At 35.8% G+C, this 25,258-nt stretch overlaps 1 protein-coding gene across 1 annotated transcript in view; it reads right to left on the bottom strand.

Moving 5' to 3' along the window:
* The window catches only part of Btaf1 (BTAF1 RNA polymerase II, B-TFIID transcription factor-associated, 170kDa), a gene marked incomplete in the record, with an annotated part of 110,688 nt that overhangs the window by 69,600 nt on the left and 15,830 nt on the right, over positions 1 to 25,258 (bottom strand). The window contains 10 exon segments of the mRNA XM_013514876.1: positions 1,137 to 1,277; positions 3,144 to 3,320; positions 3,410 to 3,505; positions 4,305 to 4,394; positions 6,883 to 6,951; positions 7,206 to 7,335; positions 8,904 to 9,040; positions 12,210 to 12,373; positions 18,400 to 18,546; positions 21,280 to 21,394. Of these exon segments, the coding sequence (XP_013370330.1) occupies positions 1,137 to 1,277; positions 3,144 to 3,320; positions 3,410 to 3,505; positions 4,305 to 4,394; positions 6,883 to 6,951; positions 7,206 to 7,335; positions 8,904 to 9,040; positions 12,210 to 12,373; positions 18,400 to 18,546; positions 21,280 to 21,394 (1,266 nt within the window).

The following is a 25,258-nucleotide window of genomic DNA, read 5'->3' on the forward strand; positions in this document are numbered from 1 at the left end:
AGTACCATTTAACTCTACTTTGGCACTTTCCTTCCTAAACAGATTCTTATTAAGCAGAAAAAAGAGAGAAAATAAAGCAGACAGTATTCTATTATATATAACTCTGAAAACAACACTATATAGAGATATAAGGCATGATCCTCTATGTAAAGCGATTTTAGTGCTTTTGTAAATAGTATTAACCATTAGTGAAAAGATAAATTTAGTTCTTGAGCTTATAAAATTATACTGGTTGTACTTTTCACTTTGTGTTCTGGAGTAATAAAATGGAATGTCAGCTACATAATTAGAACAGCCACCTCAGAAAGTTAAAACAGGGCTGTGGATTTAGCTCAGTGGCACAAGTGCCTGCCTGGCAAGCACAAAGTCCTGAGTTCGATCCCCAGTACTGCAAAAAAAAAACAAGAAAAAAAGTTAAAACAGATTAAAAAGCCAAAAACTAAAATCAAAATAAGCAAAACTCTCACCTCTAAAAATAAAAAGTACTGTCAGGCATGGTAGTGCATGTCTGTAATCTCAGCACTCAGAAGACTGAGGCAGGAAGATCACCAGGAGTTTGAGGCCAGCCTGGGCTACATAGTGAGTTCAAGGCAGCCTGAACTAGAGTGAGACACTGTCACAAAAATCAATCAGTCATTCAATCGTAATTTAAAGAAGAAATGGCTGCTTTCTTCTCACAGAAGTTTTTCGTATATCATGCACACAAAAAGAAATAGATACAATTTGCTCTTCCCAAAGACAATATATAATCACCATTACATGCATCAGGCTGGGCATGGTGGGCATGGCTGGGCATGGATCACATATCTGTAATCCCAGCAGTTTGGGAGACTGAAGCAGATGGACTGCAAGCTCCAGCCCAGCCTGGGCAATTTAGTGATGCAGAACATCTCAAGATAAAAAAGCATTTAAAAAGGGCTCGGGATGTAGCCCAGTGTGAAGGCCCTGGGTTCAATCCCTAGTACCATAAGAGAAAAATAGAATAAAAACAACAAAAAGATTGTGTACATCAGAGGAATGCCTGTCACAAGAAAACTGAGGATGAAGAAAAAAAAAGTACTCCAAGTTTTCCTAATATTCCATATTCCAAATGTAAACATGTTCACAGGAAGAAGACCCAAGAAGATTTAGTTTACCTTTTGTGTCTGCAGATAGACAAGGCTTTCTACTACAGGCACTAATGAAGCTGCAGCGACAGCTCTAACATCATCGTCAAGATCCTGGAGTCCTTCAATTATTCTAGTCAAAACTTTGGGTAATAAAGTATTAATTACATCCTGTAAAAAAGTATATCAAAACAGATTAATTTGCTATAGTAAAATTATTATACTTAAAAATTTCTACTAAATTATATGAAGTAAAAGCATAAATGCCAATATTTATATATTTAAAAAGAATCACATAAACAGAAAACAAAAATAACAACAGTAGAAGCCTACACAAGCCCACTTAAAAAGACTGTAATACCATCAAGTACTTTATTAGTGGATATGACTTACATATCATAACATGTTTCCTAGGCAAAACTATGAATTTATCTCTGTGAACTCACATACATATTTCTTACCAAAACCACTGACAACCAAGGAGGTATGAGCTAAAAAACCATCACCTCCTGCCTCTTACTATTCTAATATAATCTTTTTATTTCCCCAATATGATCAACCCCAAAGGCTATTCCTGTGGTCCATATATTAGGAATCTCACTAAGAATTGGTCTTGTTATGAAATAGGGATAGCTTTTCATAAACTACTGCACGTAATACTTTCCATTTGCATGGAATGCTACTGTTTTCTACAGAGGCTAGATAGTACAACATAGAAAACAAGTTGTGTAGCCAGGTGTGGTAGTGCATGCCTATAATCCTAGCACTTGGGAGGCAGAGGCAGAAGGACTGCCCTGAGTTTGAGGCCAGCCTGGGCTACAAAGTGAGCTCAAGTTCAGCCTGAACTGCAGAGCGAGACCCTGTCTCAAAAAGACAAAAAACAAAATAAAACAAAAAAGGCTGTGAACTTGCCTTTAGAGATAGAAAGGGAGGTTTTATTATGTAGTGAGCACATAAAGACAAGAAAAGCTCATCCAAAGTATCAAGTAGTCATAACGGCAAGTGAAACAGTCCAATCTCTAAGCGCCTGACAATGCTGGCCCAATCTGAGACTTATTCCAGAAAATTAAACTAATAAGAAAACATCAATTCCTGGTTTCTCTACAGCATTTCATTCATAATGTCCCTTTCTCTTTCACTTCTTTTCCCTCAACACATACATTCTGTTGGCACCATTACTGCCAGGGTAATAGCCACTGCTCATTAAAGTTCCTAATTCTGTCACTAAAACCTGTTGGGAAGTAGGGAAAAGAGGAAAGGGGATGCTTTATGGCATTTTATGTTGGAATTCTGAACCAATTTTCCCACAAAAATAATGTTATACCTGTATATAGATTATATAGCATTGTTAGCTTAGTAAGATACTTTGGATATTTCATAAATGAAACAGGATTTGGTGTATCAATTCCTAGCCATAACATAAAAAGCAGCATCATCAATGTTTTAACTATAAAACATGCCATCTAGTTCAACTTCTGGTACTAATCCTAAGTACTTTTATAACCTTGTAAAAGTCATCTAACTTTTCAGAACTTGTTTTCCCTGAAAATGGTAAAATTACCTGTATTTTCTTTAAGGCTTGTTATAAATTAAAGAAGAAAATATTGATAGGTGATGAGAAATGTACATGACTTTGCTTTTACACTTACTGTAAGTTTCCTGAGGTAGGTTTCATGTTTATTTCTGCTATGTGGAGCCTGCACAACTTAGAACAGAGCCTTATGGACCCCAGAGTATATACTCAATATTTAACTGAGTTCAACCAAATTATGAGATGTACGGTAGCTGCAGCAATGGATCAGACAGGAAAAGTAGTCCTTAGTTTTAAAGAAGCAAACAGTGTAACTAACCATATCCTGATTTGTACCTAAATTCCTAAGAGTACCACCCATCTCTATGACACGTCTCAAAAAAGCAGTCTTTGAGGGACTAGTCTATCTGCAACATTAAGAATCCAGGGTCATTTTGTATAACCAAAGAAAATAAACTAAGATGAAAAAACCCTTCCATACATGCTTCAAAAATTGAAGTATTTACCTGACGAACTGCCAAAGCATATTTTATTCCCAGAAGACCACCATGTCTGACTTCCCATTGCTCTTGTGTAAGTAATTTTAGCAACACATCCACAGTCTTATGAACTCCTGTTTCATTCATGTGTTTTAATACCACACCTAATGTTTGAGCACAAGTTTCTCGAACAGGAGCTACAACCTATAGATGAGAAAGAAAGTCACATTTGCAAAATATTTATTTTGTAGAATCTGTTTAACTGGGGAATTTTTCACTTGGGTTACACTTACTTCATCAGAAACAAAGTCTCCAAATCTGTCCAATGCAAAAACACAAAGCAGTCTAATAACTAAGTCTTCCAACCACTCTTGATGCTGCTGAATCATCTATTAAAACATAATTATTTTTAATAACAAAGATCATACTTTATACTTGGGTCTGGTGGGGATGCCATGGGTACAAAATAACAAATCTAATAATGGGACAGATTATTTTAGCTGAGTGAACAATAACCAAAAGAATAGTTTCAATTACTATCTTTAAAAGTGACCATATCCTCTTTAATGATTAATATGATTCAGATATAACACAATCAAACTTTTTTTTGTCTTTTTGAGACAGGGTCTTGCTATGCAGTTCAGGCTGGCCTCGAGCTCACTTTGTAGCCCAGGCTGGTCTTGAACTTGTGATGATCCTCCTGTCTCAGCCTTTCAAGTGCTGAGATTATAGGTGTGTGCCACCATGCCCAGCTCACCACATCCAAATTCTTAAATTCATAGACTCTGTTACTTAGACTCTAAGTCATACTTCATGTCACTCTGATATCAAGTATATCTGTCACATATCTACTATCCCATTGTGTTTCTTGCTACAGCAATCATGTTGCTCAATGACCTCTCCACTAGTTTCTTATTTACCTTACTCTACTTTCCAATCCATTTTACCTTGCTCAAGTGATTTGCTTCTGCATGTTTTTCCACTCAATGTTTCTGAATATATCTTTTTCCTGCATTCATTCTCCCTCTCTCTTTAGGTCTATTCCTTCCTATAGCTCTTTCACCTCTTTATATTTCTCCTACTCATTTACTCTCTTACTTTATGGGACATACTCTTATTCTTTCTTATATTAGTAAAAAAAAGTCAATGACCACAAATTGGCAATAACCATAGCTGTAATACACTCACCTCTTCTAAAGTGCTGTCTCCCATTTTACCACCACTTTTCCCATGAGCTTTAAGAATTTCCCTAAGTCCAGTGCCTGCACCATGTCGAACCTATGCAAAATGTCAGAGGTTAAATGGTTAAAGAAACCATGTTTAATTTTCTTCAACGACAAAATGGGATATTACTTTTTTAAGAAACTAAAATACACAGCACCTCAAAAGAATGTGTTTTTTCAACTATCCAAGAAGAATTACATATACTAGTTTCACAACTTTTTTGGTTATGTGGAACATTTTAAAAGTCAAGCAAGAAAAGAGCTTATTCTAAAATCCTTCTGAGATATAAATCCACCTGGATGTCACTCCTATATCCTCTATCTGGATTTTAGTAATATCCACAGCAAGGGAAAGAAAATATCATGCGCAAACACCAGTATTTTAGAAATATGTCCATCAAAAATAAGCGCCAAGCTGGACACAGTGGCTCTCTCCTGCAGTACCACTTAGTTACTGGGACAGCCATTGTGTGACATTACTTGCGTACATGAATTTGAGACCAACCTGGACAATATAGTGAGATCTAGTATCAAAAACAAAGAAAGATCACATAAAAGTGTATAGCTCAGTGATAAAGTGCTTGCCTAGCGTGGATGAAGCCCTGGGTTCAATCCCACCACAAAAACAAAGAAAAACAAAACAAAACAAAACAAAATAAGCTCCAAAGTTACCAGTGGTTAAGTGCTAAAAGAAGACAATTTAAACAAAATATCTCATAATTAATGGTTCACTGTAGCCCTGGGGGCACTAACAACCATAGTCATTTAAAACTCCATTTATGCTAAAACTAGAGTAACTTTAAACAGAAGTACATCAAGGAATATGGGCTGGGGTATATCTCAGTGGTAGAGAACTTGCCTAATATGTGTGAGACCTTGTATCAAACCCTAGCACCATGGGGTTGGGGATGGGGTTGGGATTGGGAGCTGGGACAGATGTGCTGCTTAGGAAGACTTATCTGAAGTAGAGTTTTTAAAAAAATCTTTTTCTTCGAAACAACCCAAATACCCATCAACTGAGGAATGGATAAAAAAGATGCAGTATTTTTACACAATGAAGTATTACTCAGCTATAAAGAAAGATAAACTCAAGGCTTTTATAGGTAAATGGATGCAACTAGACACCACACTCATAAGTGAAATAAATCAGACTCGCATGTATAAACATTGTATTGTCTCCTTAGTGTAAGAAACTGAAAGTAAATAAAATCCAAAAGGTACAATAGGTATTGTGAAAGGGAAAGAAAACTGCTCAAAAGGAAAGAACAACTGAGATAGGGGAAAGGAGAAAAGAAAGAAGGCAGGAGAAAAAAAAATACACACACACACACACACAACCATAGCTAAGATAATTGTATTACTAATTTCTATTGGTTTATTGAAAGGAACAGTGAATGCTTAATTGTTTAATTAATTCTACGTGCCTATATCTGGAAATCTGAACAACTACTTTGAAGATAATAATATGCAAATAACAATCATTGTTAATTTCCTATCATCTTGTTTTGCAACTCTGTATTGTTTTTTCTTTATTTTTTTATTCTCTTTAAAATAAAAAAAAAAAAACCACCAAACTTTCTTCTTTTTGGAAATTCTAAGGAATCAAACCCAGGGCATCACATTTGTCCTCACTGAACTACATCCTTAGCCCCAAAGCATTTTTGTTTTATTTTAAAAATTGCCCAGGACCAACAAAAGGAAGACAAAATGTTTTGAGACTACCACCCATAAATTCACCTACATGTTTCACTTTCATATCTCTTATATACTGGGATCTATTCAAGATCTTTGAAGGAGTACTTATGAGGCTAAAACACTACTGTTTTGGAAAGCCCTGTTCGTTCTTCCCCCTTCTGGTGCTGGAGATTAAATCCAGGGCCTTGCACATTCTAAACACATGCTCTACTAATGAGCTATATCCACAATCCCTGAAACTACTTCTCTGAATCAATCAAAATTGTCCATTTACAAAGGAATGGAAGCCTTTGTACTAAGTAGGAGAGCAATGCAAGCCTTTAGATTATAGCCATAAGAATGAAAAGAAATGAACAATTCAGAATATTATTTAAAGGATATAAAGATGAAAATTCAGTCTAAAGTTTTCTACTTAGAAATTCAAGGATATGATGTACCCAGAGTCCTGAGAAAGACACAAGTGTAGACTATGGACACTAACAAAGTATACGGTTCTGTAACAGAAAACAGAAGCACTGAGACAAAACCCAGGATAGGGAGGCAGATTTATTTATATCAAACGGGCACTGATTGGGATCATCCCTAAAATATCAGGCCCTGAAGGCCCAGGGACAGAGGTTTTTATGGAGTTGAAAGGGAAGTACAGAAGCAGAGTTACTTGGCTGTGTTTGATTCCTAACATTATGCATTATAGTGACCAACTATGTATCACAGTGACCAGCTGTTCCAAAGAAACAGAAGCAACTGGAACTGGCTGGGGGATGATGCATTTTCTGCTACAGTTATTGACATTCCTTCATTTGCACAAAAAAATACAGTAGAAAGAAACTGTAATAAAAATATCTTACCTCCCAGGAAGGATTAAAAAGGTCATTGCAAAGTTCTTCACAAAAACTCTCCAAAGGCCATTCATTTGTCTGCATAAGAAAAGATTAATTCCTACTAATTCAAAAAGCTCTATTTTCTGGTAACAAGTAAATTAATATTTATCGATAGGTTTACTGATAGTAAACAGGCTTTACAATTTTTTAATAAATATGGTCTCTAAAGAAGATAAGATTTATAGTAAAATGTCTCTCATTTGACATGTTATTCAATATTCTCTATCAAACAACCGTTTGAGACAATAAAAAATAATTATAACGAAAGTTTTAGGACATTTCAATAGTACCTCTTCAATTAAGGAAGAGCTGTCTGGAACATTATCAAGCAAGACTTTTGAATCATTTGCAGTCTGATTAACAACAACATTTGCTATTTTCCGTCTCTTTTCTTCTGGCTCTCCGTCCATGCTATCATTGCTAAAAAAAAAATAAAGGTTACCATTTTAAAAAGTGAAAAAAGAATACAGTGAACCTCAATGAATGTAAGAGATTCCATCATTTGAACAAATATTTTACTATATTCTATTTATGTGGTTTATTTAAAATCTCATGTATCAAATTAACTGTTTAACTTTGTTGAACAAACTATATCATACTGCTCAATGGGTCAGTGAATGTTCCTTTTCACTGAAAGTGGGATCTCAAATCTAACAGATCATTTTTATTTCCCCTCTTTGCAACCAGCTCCCCTACTTTTAAAATGTAAACACCCTTAGTTCAATAATTTAAATCAAAACTGACCCTGTCTCAAAAATAAAATTTAAAAAACCTCAGGATGTAGCTCAGTGCTCCTGGGATCACATGCAAGGCACTGGGTTCAACTGCTAGTATGAGGGTGGGGAGGAGTAAAAGAGGAGGGACCCTGTCATTAAAAAGTTCAATAAAGAGTTTACACATTTTTTATTTTGTTTTTCAGACAGAGTTTCACTGTGCAGTTCAGGCTTGGCCTTAAACTCACTATACAGCCCAGGCCTCGAACTTGCAGGGATCCCTCCTGTTGTGGCCTCCCAAGTGCTGGGATTATAGGTATGTAGCAGCACACCCAACCTGGGAGTTTATACTTTAAAGAAATAATCTCTAGCACAAATTTCTACCAAGATGTTCATTATTCATCTCCTTTTATGTCTAGCTTTTTCCTTTTTTTCTCCAGTGTTGGGAATTGAACCCAGGGCTTTGTACATATGAGGAAAATGCTTTACTTCTGAGCTATATCCCCAGCCCTGTGCCCACCTCTTAAGCAAATGCTATGAACAGTTTTTAGCTTTATATCTTCCACAACTAAGCCTTAATGCTGCAGGTTTTCCAATGTTTGTTGACTTATTATTTACTCAAATATTTCTTGAACATCACTCAAGATTCTGATTTAACAAATATGAATGGTGGCCTAACAAGCCCCTCAAAGAGCACCTGAAGAAAGTCATTCTGAACTGAGAACTGCTAGTCCAAGTCATGTACAGATAACACTTTTCATTAACTCATTACTATAGAATTCTTTTATATAGTAAGATTAAGTAAGCAAACTGGATTACTGCTGCCACTTAACACAGGCCCAGCCTATGGAATGGGTAAGGCAATATCCTGACAATACTCCTCACTTTATTAATGCAGTATTCATCACTTTTGATCCTCAGACTACCACTCTGAATTTATTCTCTACTACTCTCCCTTCCACGTCTATATTACCCTTTTGTTTCTTGACTACTCCATGACTAGGCATTTACACTTGTCCCTCTGCCTGTAATGCTCTCACCTTGTAGATCGTCAGTCCTCATTTGCAACTGTTAATTAGTAAGGAAAAAAAAATCTGTTCATGTGGATTTTTTTGGCAAAGTGTCCTAGTCTCTAGTAACAGTAAATACTCTGCCAACTGAACAAGACAATCAAAACAGTATTACCAAGGTAAATAAAAGTGAGCAAAGTGTTTTCTAAAAATCCCGCAGATTTATTCTATATAGCACTGTTAAATAAAGAAGGAAACACATTACCTTTTCTCATTAGTTTCCACTGTATCCCTGGATCTCTGTTTTGCAAATAACTTGGCCATTCTTTTAGCTTTGTTCTTTTGTCTGTTGCTCATTCCTGCTCGAAATTCTGAGTCAATCAATTCAGCAGCCTGGAGAGTCTGAAAGAGTAAAGGAATGCTGAATTTTAAGTTAACACAAACACCTATAGTCTCAGCCTTAGTAGAGAAATGAGTCTATAACTTTCAGTATATACAGATTAATCACATTCTTTTTTTGTGTATGTGGTATCGGGAGTTGAACACAGGACCTTGCTAGGCAGGTGCTTGTGCTGTTGAGCTATATCCTCAACACAATCACATTCTTTCTTGACAGTCTCACGTCTTCTATTGTATGCCCATATCATAATTTCACACCCTTCCTTTTTCTTTCTCATCCACCTAATTCCCAACAAATATTCCCATATTTCTTAACTTTTAAGGCCAGATATGGCACAAATGAATGATCCTAACACAGGCAGAGCACTGATGAGACCTCAAAATAATCACAATAAAACCTAAAAGTTATGAGGATAAAGAGTGTCAATAAAAGAACTAATTAGCATCATAAGCTGGAAAAAAAAAGCCTTTAAGAAACTGATATCTGACAGTCAATTTAGCCCACATTCTCCTCTCCTTTTTGCTACCTACTTCTTCTGCTTTCTCTTATATTCATGGAAGAAAACAGACTGTATGACAGGCCAGAATTGGCATTCCCCAGCTACATGGGAGGCTGAGGCAAAAGGATCAAGTGAATCCAGAAGTTTAGTCTGGGGCAACTGAGAGAGACTCCTATCTTAACCCCCCTCCCCAAAAAAAGGATTACATGATAGAAATTATTTATCTGTGCCCCTAAAAAAGCCCTTCTCTGCCCAACTATAAGATTCAACTAAAGCCTGCGAAACAGGTTGCCAACACACAATGCGTGCTCCATCTGCATCAACCAAAGAAGACTTCTGCCCTGTGTCACTGGCTCCAAGTCCCCAGGGTAGGTGGTGTCACCTGCCATGAGGGACGAGGTTTGTGCAAGGACAAAAGCTTCTGTCACCTCCATTGGTGATATTTCTGATCTGCTAGTCTGAGTCCAAAAAAATGCAAATCTACACCGAGAGAAAACAGAAGAAAGGTTAACAGGGGCTGAAAGTGGGAAAGAGGAGGAGAGAACTTCATCAAGACCTTGAAATTATTCCCAAACTGGTTATGTTGATAATTGCACAAATCAGCAAACTTATTCAAAAGTCATTGACTGCACATTTTAACATGGGTGAACTGTATGGCCAGAAAAATCTATTTTAATAAAATTCATTCAAAAGACAGAAAACCACAAACAAACGAAGATTCAACTGGAACTTACACTTCTATAACCTGTAAGGTCCCGAAACCACAGGCATATGCAGTGTATAAGCAAATGCAGCTATAATGGCCCTACAGCAACAACTAACCTAAGTAACTTCCCCTAAGGGTCCGTGATGTATAAGGCCAACCAAACCTGAATCCAGCAAACCTGAAAATGACATTGTCCATCCCTTATGCAACTGTTCTTATGTTTATAGCCCACTTGCTCTAATATAGCTACCCTTTCCTTTTATTATACTATGTTCAATTTTTCATTATATTATCATATCAATATATCCTTTATTTTATCCAATATTCCTCTTTACCTTTTTAGTTCCTTCTTATGTTTCCCTTTTCTACCTTATTTCCTTCTATTTCTTTCTGGTTACCATATTTCTGCCTGTTTATACTTCCTCCTTTTCCTCATCAGTATCTGCCATTTTTTTTCTTCTCTGCAAAAGTTCATCATCATGAACTTTTATACACCTTAGCCCTAAAACACATACTTTAAAATTCTGATGGTTTAGAGGACAACTAGCACAAAGGGCAAACAGAACTATTGTCCACTGAACTAAAGGGTAAAGACATGGGAATGACAAGATAATTAAGAAGTTTTTTTTAAGACAGAGTCTTGCTATGTATTCACGCTGACTTTGAGCTCACTATGCTTTTCAAGCTGCCCTACAACTAATGGCAATCCTCCTGCCCCAACCTCAGCCTCCCAGTTGCTGGGATTACAGGTGTGCACCACCACACTTGGCTCCTAAGAATTCTTAACAGAGCCTAAAGGGCCCTAAAGAATACCGGATGGCAGGGAAAAGTACTGGACCCATTGAAATGTAATACATCATTTGTACGTGAGGAGAGCCACAGTAGTTACTATAACTTCAACACAGTCTATGACATTAAAATAGGAAGACCAAAGAGAGGAAAAAGAAAAGCAGAAGCAGCAGCACATGTGCATCCACTGGGAATTGAAACAACAGAAAAAGAGGAAGAGAAAGTGAAGTTATGGTACAGTCATAAAATAAAACAGAATGAAACTGTCAAAAAAAATGTGGGGGACCAGGGATATAACTCAGTAGCACAGCATCTGTCTGGCAAGTGCGAGGTCCTGAGTCCGATTTCCGGTACAGGGGCGGAGAGGAGAAGAATGTGGTTAAATCTGTATATGCTGATATACTGAGCTGTATACGTGGGGAAAGGTAATCATGGCTTAAGTGGACACATATATATACACACAGACACATACACTTGTGCATGTAACTTAAAAAGTGTTGCTTCTCGGGCACAGAAACATGTATGCTCATCAACTGTCAACAATAAACTTTTTACTTCATATTATATACCCCTTTTTAGTGTTTAAAAGTATTTTTTGATCATGTTTCTCAATTTCAAGAAATGAATCAGCACTTTAAAGCCTTCTACTATCATCATGCCTGAGTAGGATAACCCTAACTATTGCACATTCACCCGAAGTATTATTTTTGCCCTCCAGAATTAACAAAGGAACGAGCAAGTAGAACTAAGATCTTTCAATACCAGTGGCTCCTGAAAAGTCCACCACAGATTTTACATAGCAGTCCATTTCTAGGAAGCAGGGTGAGCTTCTACTTCTATCAAATCAGTCAAAAATAATCAGTTAAAAGGTAGAAAGATCTTTTATAAAAGAGGAGACCAACAGATGAAGGGAGGGAGAGAGAGAAGGAAAAGGAGATGAAAGAAGAATCAGGATATGTTATGTACATGTATTAACTCCTCATGAAGAATGTAATCACTGTGTACTACAAACATGTACTAATAAAAAAACCCTGAAAATAAGAAATAAAAAAAATTTCAGTTAATGAAGAAACTAAGTTACAGTGGCAATAAACAGCAGAAGTATTTTTTAAACATTACAATGAAGCAAACCCTTTGTGCTGCTACTTGCAATCAACCAAGCAAATTTTTTACCTACAGGTTGTTTGTTTACAAGGGCTGCTGAAGTTGGGGTATAATCCAAATCTTCATCGTTGAAGAGTTCTTCAGTACTCATTCCAATTGCTTCTCCCATATTAAGGCCAAGTTTTTTCTGTAATAGTTTTCGTTGGCGTGCTATCCTTTCTTTAGGATCCACTTCACCTTTAAAAAGAGAAAGAATACTTTTTCTCCAAATCAGCTCAAAAATTTTCTATGTGCAGATCAGATGCCAGCAAAATATAATAAAGTATAAGAAGACCCCTTCTGCCAACAGAACAAACCAAACTCATAACAATCTCAACCTTCCATAAACTACTGTCTAATTATGATTGGAAAATAGTGTTCTAACTAACAAAAACATTATAGGAGTTTTCACTGAGATTCTACCATTGCTCCAATGCCAACTATCAAATATATAATAATAATAAATTCATTTCTACAGAAATAAATTAATCTAATTTCATAGTTATACTTTATACCTGAGAAATCTTATTAGGCTACAAATCTAGATTTTTTTCAACAAAAAGATCAACCCTAAAGGCTTATTCCAAGTGTAGCTTCTATGATGCGTTCTAGGATGAGATAGCCCTACCAGCACAAAACACAAAGATTAAGAAATAAAAGTAGGCAGATTTTGAATGTCAAGTAAAACCTCTCAGTTCTTCAAGTTAAAACAACAAAACATACCAAAAGGTATTATTTCAAAATAAACAAACAAACAAACAAATAAATAAATAAATGGGCCTTAAAATAACTAAGCTAAAAGAAAGGTTTCTCTACATTTCTGAAAAAAATTTAATTTTAAAACAGTAATGATCTACTTCTAACAATGTCTGGGTTAAGTTCCTCTTGGACTAACCTTCTGCAGATAACAAACTCTGGTCAAAATATTTTTTAAAAAACTAAAAGATCGCTGTGAGTTCAAGGCCCACCTGGGCTACAAAGTGAGTTCAAGGCCTACCTGAACTGCATCGTGAAACCCTGTCTCAAAAAAAAAAAAAAAAAAGTATCTAAAGGAACACTGGAAAGGGAACAAAAGTAAGTATTCACTTATGCCAGCTGTCAACAGCTGGAAGAAGAGAACAGCACTAGGTGTTTCTACTTTTTGTAGTTTTTAGCCTGAAGGCAGATCCAGTCCATTTAATGTAGGGTAGCTATGACTTGGATTAAAAACCAGTATCTTTCTGGCTTGAAGATCTAGAAGGAAGTTAGGGACCACTATAGTAACTAGAAAGTAGAAAGGGGAAATGCAGAAAACACACTGTCAGAGAGAAGAAGCCCCAAATTCTATATAAGCACAGCCCAAATCTCCGGCTTATACAAACTACACACACGCACAGCACAGATTCCAACAAGTACAGCTAAAACTAAAAGCTAAAATTGAGATGTGAACTGTCCTTCATTGCACAGAAGATTGTACTCGCACTTCTGAGCCATTTCTGTCAAATTAAATGCCTACTAACACAAGCAAGCAGAAACAGTGACAATCTTTAGAAGAATATAACAGAGTCAAGTTTTCACATTCATAATATACAGGATGCAATCCATACTTTACAATGAAACAATAAAATGTAACCCATTCTCAAAAGAAAGGCAATTAATGAAACCAACTCTGCCATGACATAGATGTTAGATTTTAAAGCAGTTAATATAACAATATTCAATGTAAGGAAGATACTATCATAATGAATGAAAGGTAGGATGTACCTTGGTAGAGAAACAAAACCATAAAAAAAGGAAACCAATAGAGGTATACATTTGAAAAGGGTAAACATGATATGCAAAACATACCAAAAGAACTATTTTTTTAAAGTTCTATAACTAAAAAAAAAAACACAACATCTGAAAAAAAATTTTAATAATCACTGGATGGGCTTAATAGCTTAATGTAAGATAAACATACTTAACAATACAAACTAATGATCCATCCTAAAATTCATATAGAAATTCAAGATCCAAAAGAGCCAAAATCTTACAAAATAACAATAAAATGGAAGGTTCAAACTTCTTGATTTCAAAACTTATTAAAATGCTACTGTAATCAAAACAGTATGGTACTACCATAAGGAGAGATATAAAATAAAACTGACAGCCCAGAAATAAACTTATACATTGATGGTTAACTGATTTTCAACAGAGTTCTAAGATGATTCAATAGGAGAAAGTATTTTCAGCAAATGGTGTTGGGACAACAGGATACCCATATATTAAAGAATGAAGTTGGACTCAAACACAAAATAAACAAATATTAACTCACAATGAATGGATCAAAGACCTAACAGAGCTAAAGTTTTAAAACTGTTAGAAGAAAACGTATCAGCCTGTAATCCCAGCACTCAGGAGGCTGAGGTAGCAGGACCGTTGCAAATTCGAGACTAGCCTGGGCTACAAAGTGAGCTCAAGGCCAGCTTAAAATGCATAGCGAGACCCTGTCTCAAGAAGACAAAAAAAAAAAAAGAAAGAAAAGAAAACATATCAGTAATGTTTTTAAATTTGGCAATGACTTCTCATATGTAACACCAGAAGGTTGAAAACAAAAGAAAAATAGATAAATGGACTTCATCAGAAAAGCCTGAAAAAAAAGTTAATTGGACTTCATCAAAATCAGACTTCTGTGCTTCAAAGAACACTGTCAAGAAAATGAAAAGTCAGTTCTCTAAACAGCAAAATATGTATATAGATCACATATCTGATAAGGAAGAATAACCAATTTAAAAATGGGCAAGGACGGTAAGGGCAGGCACATGCTTATAATTCCAGTACTGTGGCAGGAGGAATCACAAGTTTGAGTCCCATTTGGACAACTTACTGAGACCCAATTTCAAAATTAAAAAATTAAAAAATACAGCTCAGTTGTAGAGTGCCCCTGGGTTTGATTTTATTAGTAGGGGAAACAAGCAAACAAACAAGGAAAGGATCTAAATAGGTATTTCTCTAAAGAAGATATAGAAATGGTCACTGAACACATGAAAAGATATTCAACATCTTTGTTACGGAAATGCAAACTTAAAAATCACAATGAAATATGACTTCACACTCACGACTACAGCCATAATAAAAAAATCAGATAATAAACGCTGACAAGAATGTAGAAAACTAGAAGTCTCATATACTGCTAGTAGAATGTAAAATGGTGGAGTCACTTTGGAAATTTGGTAGTTTCTCAAAAGGTCAAATATAGTTGCTATATGACCCAGCAATTCTACTCCTAGCAGAAATGAAAACATATGTCCACATGAAAAGTGGTTCACAAATAGTTGTAGTATCTTATAGTCTTAATCATCAAAAACGAGAAACAATCCAAATGTGCAGCAACAAAATGTACTGTCCGTACAATGAAATATTATTCAGCAATAAAATAAGGCCACCTCACACCTATTACAATGACTACTATCAAAAAATAGAAACTAGGGGCTGGGGATTTAGCTCAGCGGCAAAAGCGCCTGCCTGGCAAGCGCAAGGTTGTGAGTTCGGTTCCCGGTACCGGAGAAAAACCAAAAAAAAACAAAAAAAACAAAAAAAACAAAAAAAAAAACCACAAAAAATAGAAACTAAGGGGCTTGGGTGTACCTCAGTAGTACAGTGCTTGCCTAGCATGTATGAGGCCCTGTGTTCAATTCCCAGCACAAAAAATAAAACTGGCAAGGAAGCAGAGAAACTGGAATCTCCTTGGGCACTGCTGGTAGGAGTAAAAAATAGTTCAGCTGCTGTGGATAATTTCAGGCTTGTGGATAATAATAATCCACAAAAACTTCAAAAATTAAATTTTTAAGGGTCTCATCAGCAAACCTCTTTTGGTATATATGCAAAATAACTGAAAGCAGAAATTCCAACAGGTATTTGTACATTACTGTTCACAACAGCATTATTCACTATCATCAAAATGTGGAATCAACCCAAATATCTACTGATGGATGAAAAGATAAACAAAATATGAAAAATACATACATGGAATGTTATTCGACCTCTAAAAGGACAGAAATTCTGCCATATATTACAACCTGCATAAAGTTAGCATTATGCCAAGTAAAATAAGCCAGTCACAGGCAGGAAGACTAATTCCACTTGTATGAGGTATCTACAGCAGTCAAATTAGTACACCTAGAGAGTCAGAGGGTATAAAGATCCCTTAAAAAAAAAAAGTTGCCAGGCATGGTGATGCATACCTGTAATCCCAGCACTTAGGAGGCTGAGGCAGGAGGAACATGGAGAGTTTGGAGCCAGCCTAGGCTACATAGTGAACTCAAGGCCAGCCTGAGCTACATTGTGAGACCCTGCCTCAAAAGAAAAAAAAGAAAGAAAGAAAGGAAAAAAGAAAGAAGGAAAAAGTCAAATTCTGAGACAAATTCTGAGACAAAAAGTAAAATAGTAGTTGCCAAAGGCTGGAGGAAGGGGGATAGGGTAATGACATTTAATGAGTATACTGCTTCAGTTTTGCAAGACAAAAAGCCTTCTGAAGATTACCTCTACAACAATATGAATGTACTTGACAATGAACTATATGCTTAAAAAGTTAAAATGGTAAATTTTAACTATAATAAAAATATGTATACATATTTTACCACAATTTTTTAAAAACCTAATGTCTCATAAAGTAATAAAAATTATTTTTTAAAAAATAATGATGCTGGGTGTGGTGGCGCACATCTGTAATTCCAGCACTCAAGAGGGTGAGGCAGGAGGATCACCAGGAACTCAAAGCCAGCCTGGACTAAAGAGTGTCTCAAAAAAACAAACAAACAAACATACAAACACAAAGGATGAAAGCTACTGGAATACAATTCCAACACATTTTACACACAGTCCGAACTGGTCCTCCCATTTTGGGGAAAATACTCTACACGGCTTACTGCAAAGCAAACCCAAACCAGCACTTACACTAATTATGTATGTTTATTCATATATGAGGAGATGAAAATGTATTAGCAGACGTTTAAAGAAAACCTAACTACAAAGTTTTTAATGAGCACCATTCAACACGGTGACTTACCAGCACTAAAACACTGAGTTTAAAAGAACTCACCTATAGAGCTTTTCTTTTAAATACTATTTTGTAGAGCTCTCCATAGCTGGAAGCCCTTTTACATGTCTAGTCATTCTCTCTTGATTACCTCAAGATCTGATATCTGCAATAATTTAAAACATTTACCTTTCATAGTCATTTTGACCTTGAGAGAATCAGAAGTTGCACAGTGTGAGACCCAATGAATAAGGTGGGTAAGGACACACTAAAATGTTTTTATAGGCCTGCCTTTCTATGATGGCATTCAGCAGTAATAATCACAATTTTTATCATACCTCATAAAGTTATCGCAAAAGAGAACTTGTAGAAATGTTTTAGAAAGTATAAGAATGATGGGATAAGTACATCTGAAGCCCAGTAGAGCATTTTCAGATTAATGACAGTATGTCTTTTACTGTAGTAAGTACATTTTTAGAATTTAAATATTCACTATATATTTCAATCACCTCTTACAGTAATTCTTACTTTGGACACAAACCTGAGTAGAGCCAACAATACTAGAAACAGATAAAAATATAACAATCATGTGGCTGGAGTACAGCTTAGTGGCAGAGCACCTGCCTAGCGTGCATGAAGCTCTGGTTCCAGCCCCAACACAGCCAAAGGAAGAAAGTAAAAAAAAAAGTAAATAAATACAATATAACAATCATATGACCACTCAAATTCCCAGAATTGTGAAAACATTGCCACAATCTCCACTAATTCTGATTTTGATATTACACTGAGGTTCTGTTAGCTAGCAAAATTACTGTTGAAATATTAATATGTACAACTAATGATTACAGTATATATTCAGTTATAGTTTAAAAAAACTATAGCTTTAGAACAAATACTACTGGTTACCTTCCCCATCCATACCATTTTCCCTCTATCTTTAAGTATCAGTCAATTTATATTTCAGGACATGTCACAAATTTTTTTTTGTCTTTTTGAGACAGGGTCTCGCTATGCAGTTCAGGCTGGCCTTGAGCTCACTTTGTAGCCCAGGCTGGTCTCGAACTCAAAATGATCCTCCTGCCTCAGCCTCCCAAGTGCTGGGATTACACGTGTGCGCCACCACACCCGGCTGACATGTTAGATTACCATGGCTATTAAACAGCACTTGAAGTGACAAACTAGTTTGAGAAAACAAATTTCAAACTTTCTTCTACAGGTTACTACATACCTGATTTTTCATCTTGGACTTCAAATTCTGCACCGGCAGACCCCAAAAGTGATGCACCATGTTGTAACAATCTACATATATCAAATCTGTCAAAATTCAATCGATCTGTGGTAGAGGAATCTTCCATAGAACTTTCTGAAGTAGGTTCTAAATAAGGTTTAAAAATATTAATTTGACTGTATAGCCAAAGTGTAAAAATGAAAGAAAATAGCATATCATTACTTGCACTGTGGAGGTAATATTTAAGAAAAATAAAAATGGAAGATGTAGAGAAACTATCCATTTATGTATAATCCTTTCTTCATTACTAACTCTCCTTCCACAAGCATCAGAATGTTAGTGGGTAACTGTTTTCATGTATGAGAGTATGTTAGGTGAAGAAATGCATCTTCACGTTGAAATACATATAAATATCATACACCTTCCACTGACTTTTTTTTGTTTGTTTTCTGAGACATGGTCCTGCTATGTAGTTCAGGCTGGCCTTGAATTCACAGCAATCCTCCAGCCTCAGCCTCCTGAGTGCTGGGATTACAAATGTGCACCACCATGCCTGGCTTTCCATTGACTGTTGAAGAGTTTAAAAACATCTACTAAGTTGCAAAACAATCAATGGAATGTATTCATGAATAAGGCCAATAACATCATCTCTCAGTATACCTGAGATACATCTAGCACACAAACCAGCTATCCACTCAACAGAACTCACTTCCCACACCCTAAGCAAATTATAATCTCATGATAAATTGTTGTAATTATATATTCACCCATATTCTACACAAACTGCAATCTCATGATAAATTGCTGAAATTATATGTCCATTCAACACCTAAAAATACCGATAAAAGGTTAGACAATAAATGTTAAAATATATTGTAATTATTCACTAGCGTAACAGTTTATTTAGCTGGCATTTGCATGCAATTTACCTGAAAATTAAAGTATGATTGCTTAACTTAGATTAAAGGGAATTCAGGAATATTTTAAGTTTTCTAGTGATCACAAGATATCTCACTTATTATAAACTTTAATGCTAATATAGCTAACTCAGTTTTGTTCTTATTTTTGTCTTTTAACAATCTGAGTTGTAGTGCCTCTCTATGCCAAAATAAGATGGGATAATGGCTGGAAAAGGTTCTTTTCTAAAACAAGTTATAACTCCACCTGGTTATACACAACAAAATAACAGGTACTGCAAATAAAAGCAAAAAATTTTAGGTAAGCTAAGATTCACGCTAAAAGTGATACCATCCAAGTGACTTGACAATGTATCTAAATGTACCATATTAAATTTTCACTTGGGGAACATTTAGTCTATCTTTTGGATGGAGTGCTGTTTCTACAATTAAAAATAAAGCCTAATAGGATATTTAAGCTAAACTTATAATTTTATCCTTTGAAATCAATCATACTACGTACTATATAAGTGATCTTATGTTGCCAGATTAGAGAATCAAAAATAAATCCAATTAACATTTAAAAATTAATTAATTTTCACTTACAATGCAGACTTTTACAGATTTTCAAAGCATTTGCTTTGCTTTATTTTGTTGGGGACCAAACCTACGGCACTGCACATTCCAGGCAAGTACTCTACCACTGAGTTACACGCATACTTACCATGCATACACACATATTTCCTTTCTTTCTGTCTCTGTCTCCTTACCTCTCTCCCTCCCTCATACTTGAGATAGAACCAAGGGATATTCTACATCCCGGATCCTATTTATTTTGACAGTATTTCACTAAGTAGAATAGACTGGCATCAAACTTGTAATATTTCTGCCCACATGTACCAAGTAGGTGGAACTATAGGCATGCACTCCATGCCTACCTAAAATTTGTTTTTAAATGTCACTTCAGGAGCCTTGTGCAGTTATGCGCACCTAACATTTAAGAGGCTGAGGCAGGAAGCTCACAAGCTCAAGACAACTTAGTGAGACCCTGTCTCAAAATAAAAAATAAAAAAGGGCTGAGTTGAAGCCAGACATGGTGGCACATACCTATAATCCTGGCACTCAGGAGGCAGGAGGATCACCAAGAGTTTGAGGTTAGCTTGGGCCACATAGTGAATTCAAGAGCACACTGGACCAGGGATATAGCTCAGTGGCACAAGCGCCTGCCTGGCAAGTGCAAGGTCCTGAGTTTGATTCCTGATACATCCCCCGCAAAAAAGAACACCCTCAGTTACACAGCGAGACCCTGTCTTAAAAAACCAAAACAGGGAGAAACGGCTGAGGATATAACTCAATGTGAAGCCCTGGTATCAATTCCCAGGGTTTCTGAAAATAAATACTGTTTTTTAAACTACTACACAACATCTAAAGAGCAAATAGAAAGCTTAGAATTTACCCCTCCAGATATCCATATCTCATTTTGCCTAATTTTAGAAAATTATTCTAAATTTCTAAATTGTTTCCTAGCAATAATAACAAAAATGAATTGTTTTAAATATTTATGCTGGAGGGCCAGAAATATAGCTCAGCAGCACAAGCGCCTGCCTGACAAGCGCAAGGTCCTGAGTTCAATTTCCAGTACCAAAAATAAATAAATAAATAAATAAATAAATATTTATGCTGTATTCATGTAATTTCTTTTTTGGAATGTAAATTCCTTTTAGGGAAGTAATCTCTGCAAATAACACATTATAGAATTAATTTTTAAAGATATATAAAAACATTTTGTTTATCCAGTCATTTTTTTTAAAAGTTTATAGTGGTGAAATTCACATTATTTAATATCATTTCCTAGCAAAGTTGTACCTAAAAGTATGAAAACTGAGCCTTTAAATAAAAATTGAAATTATTAAAATATAAACTGCCTATTATAGTTAATTCAAAGCTAGGTTTACTTCAAACTACTTTTTTCACTGAAAAGCACCTTGTTTGGTTCTTGGCACTGGATTCCATTCAGGCACATTTTTCACTATAGCTTCAACAGCTTGTCCTGCTGCAATCCGGGTATCCCAATTTGCACTCCTTAAATATATCAATACCTTAAAAAATTATAAAAAAAAGTTATGTATCAAAAAGTACTTTTTGCTCAAGGCAGAAAGAACAGAGACAAATTTACTTTTTATTAATTTATAGTTTAGCAGTCTTCTGTACATAAGATACCTCAGAATTAAGATTTTATCACTCACACAAAATACCACTACCATCTTAAAAAAGGGAAATAAACTTTTAATTAAAGAACACCTGAGAGTACTTTAAGAATAACATAGCTATTTAACATACTAATATAAAACAAAGTAGGTGTTATTAACATGTTCATGACAGGGCCATCATTTATTTTCTTGCTTTTTTGTTTTGTTTTGTTTTTTGTGGTACCGGGGATCGAACTCACGACCTTGCACTTGCCAGGCAGGCACTTATGCCACTGAGCTATATCCCCAGCCCCAGGGCCATAATTTATATGCCTTGCTTCCAGCATGGCTTGAACCACTGGTTGTGCTACATGCATGACTGTTCCACTGGGCTGCTTTTTATTAAAAAGACCAATAAGGTGATTAGATCCATTTGTACCACCACTAGTATAGGCTGCCAAATGGATAGTCATGCATGTACCATTTATGGTTCAAGCCAACAGGAACACAGAAAATCTCAATACTTAACTGCAGAGTTGTGCAGTTACATGTTACCCAAGAGTTATCAGAAAAAAGCTTTAAAGTTACAAAAGGAAAGCTGCAGTCAGCTCAGTGATAGAGCTCTTGCCTAGCATCCACAAGGCCCCGGGTTTAATCCTCAGAACTTCAAAAAAAGAAAGTTTCGAAAGTTACTAGAAAGAATAAGATCAGCAATGTTACAAGATTAAATGTACAAAAGTGACAAGGTCAAGCACAACTCTATTTAGCAGCCGGGCATGGTGGGACATGCCTGTCATCCCAGCACTTAGGAGGGTGAGGCAGGAGGATCCACAAGTTCAAGGCCAGCCTGGACTACATAGCAAAACCAAAGCACACAGGGCCAAAGATACAGCTCAGCAGTGCAGTGCCTGCCTGGCAAGCATGAGATTCTGAGTTCACTTCCTGGTACAAAAAAAAAAAAACCCAAAACACAAAAGAAAACAAAACTCAGATGAATTTCTAAATATTAAACAATCTCAAATGAAATTAAGAAAATACATCTATTTGTGATCAAAAAGTAGAAGTATTAATATAACAAAAACAAGTGTTAAGACTTCACTTTTACAACAAAAACTACAAAACATTATAACACCATTGAAAGGAATTAAAAATCTAAATTAAGACACTTCCTATTCATGGATCAATAGGCTTAATATTTTTAAGATAGTAATATCTCCTAAACTGACTTATAGATTGAATGCAATTCCTACTAAAATTCCAACTGGTTGCTGGGCATGGTGGCACATGCTTGCAATCTCAGCACTTGGGAGGCTGAGGCAGGAGGATCGCCTCGAGCTGGAGACTAGCCTGGAATTATATAGAAAGACCCTGTTTCAAAAAAAAAAAAAACAAACCTTGAAAAACAATAATAAAGTTGATTAACTCACACTTTTTTTCACTTCAAAACTTACTATAGCCAGGCATGGTAGCACACGCCTGTAATCCCAGCACTCAGGAGGCTGAGGCGCAGGAGGATTGTTGCGAGTTTGAGGCCAGCCTGGGCTACAAAGTGAGCTCAAGGCCAGCCTGAACTGCACAGAGATACTCTGTCTCAAAAAGACCAAAAAAACAAACAAACAAAAACCTAACTATAAAGCAATAGTAATCAAGACTGTGCTACTGGCAAAATGACAGACATACAGACCAATGAAATAGAATTAAGAATCCAGAAATAACATTTGTGTCTATGGTCAACTGATTTTTAACAAGAATGCCAGGACAACTCAAAAAGGAAACAATATTCTCTTCAACAAATGTTGCTGGGAAATTTGGATAACCACATATAAAATAATGTTAGCCAAGCATGGTGGTGCATGCCTGTAATCCCAGCTCTGGAGTGGCTGAGGCAGTACAATGGCAGTTCAAGGCTACATACTGAGGTCCACACCAGTATGAACTACTCTAATACCTTATTCTCAAAACAAAACATGTGTACACACACACATACAGAATAATGTTAAACGCCTACTTTACCCATTCACAAAATTACCTCGAAAGTGGACCAAAGGCCTAAAACTGAGAATTAAAACTATTAAACTCTTAAAACATGGGTAAATCTTCATGACTTTGGGTCAGGCAATGATTTCTTAAACATGACACCAAGAACATAAATGATTTTTAAAAGAGGGAGAGATAAATGACCTAATCAACATTAAAAACTTATCTTTCACAGGACACCGTCAACATATATGAAGACAACCCCCAAAACAGGAAAAAATATATGTATGTCATATATCTGATAGTAATGTTGTACCTAGAACACATAAGGACCTCTTACAACATATTGCAAAAAAGGGTAAATAATCTAACTAAAAAAATAAATAGTCCCATATCCTTGCTAGGATTCAGTATTATCATCAGATGTTTGGAATTTTCCTGTTTTTGATAAGCACAAATAATATCATAGTTTTGATCTGTACTACTTTAATTACAAAAGAGGTTGCGAAGGCCAAAAAGGGCTGCAGTTGTAGCTTGGTAAGAGAGGACAAGCCCAGCACACAGGAGGCTCTAGGTTCCATCTATGGCACAGCGAAAAAAACAGCGAGTCGGGCACTGTTTGAAATTAATTGTCCACTTATAGATTTTTTTCTATAAAATACTCATTCATAACCATTGTTCACTTTGCCACTGAATTCCTTATCTTTTTCTAACTTAGCAATTTTATAGAACATAGAATTGATTTTGTCAATTTGCTATTTTTAATATATTTCAGTTTATGTCTGACTGAAGCATCTTTTTCTATTAGAAAATTAGAATTATTTGGTCTGGAGTATAGCTCAGTGGTAGAATGTTTATCTACCATGGGCGTTTCATCCTCAGTGCACACGCACATGCACAATGGGGAGGGGAGAGAGGGAAAAATATGCAATCAAAATGTCTGAATAGGCATTTTACAAAGAATATATAGGAATAGCTAGTCAACACATGAAAAGATGCCTGAAATTGTTACTAGTCATCAGACAAATGCAAATCCAAACCATTTCACACCCACTACATTGGCTTTGGTCAAAAAGTCAGGTAATAAGAAGTGTTGATAAGGATGTGGAGAAATCTGAGCCCTCCTACATTACTGCTGGGAATTATTTTATATTTTATATAAAATATTCAGATGGAACCACTTTGGAAAACAAGTCTGGTAGTTTCCCATAAAGTTAAACATAGTGTCCATGTTAGTCTGGCAATACTCACAGGTATACCAAAGAAAATAAAAACACACTGCTACAGTTTGAAAATCTTCACTAAAACTCATGTTGAAATGCAGTCTCCACTGTGGGATAGAGACCAGGTGAGACCTCTAAGAAGTAATTAAGTCATGAGGGCCCTCATAGATTAATGGATTACATGGAGAGAGTGTCTGTTATAATACCCAGTTTATAGCTCTCTCTTTATAGTCCCCTTTTGCCATGTGATGCCCTGCAATAACTGGGGACTCTGGAGAAGGCAGCAAGGAAGTCTTTACCAAATGTGGCCTCCTAATCTTGAAATTTCCAAACCTCCAGAACTGTGAGCTAAATAAACCTTTATTCTTTATAAATTACCCAATTTCTAGCATTCACTTATAGCAACAGAAAACTCTCATACCACCTCACAAAAAATTTGTACATGAATTTTCATAGCAGTATTTTTCACAATAATCAAAAAGTGGAAACAACCCAAATTTCCACCAACTGATGAACAGATAAGATGTGGTATGTTGTTTATGTACCGTATATCCATACAGTAGTATAATGATAC

This window comes from Chinchilla lanigera, unplaced genomic scaffold (assembly GCF_000276665.1).
Source record: "Chinchilla lanigera isolate Chin_1 unplaced genomic scaffold, ChiLan1.0 scaffold00024, whole genome shotgun sequence".
In the NCBI taxonomy this organism is placed as follows: domain Eukaryota; kingdom Metazoa; phylum Chordata; class Mammalia; order Rodentia; family Chinchillidae; genus Chinchilla; species Chinchilla lanigera.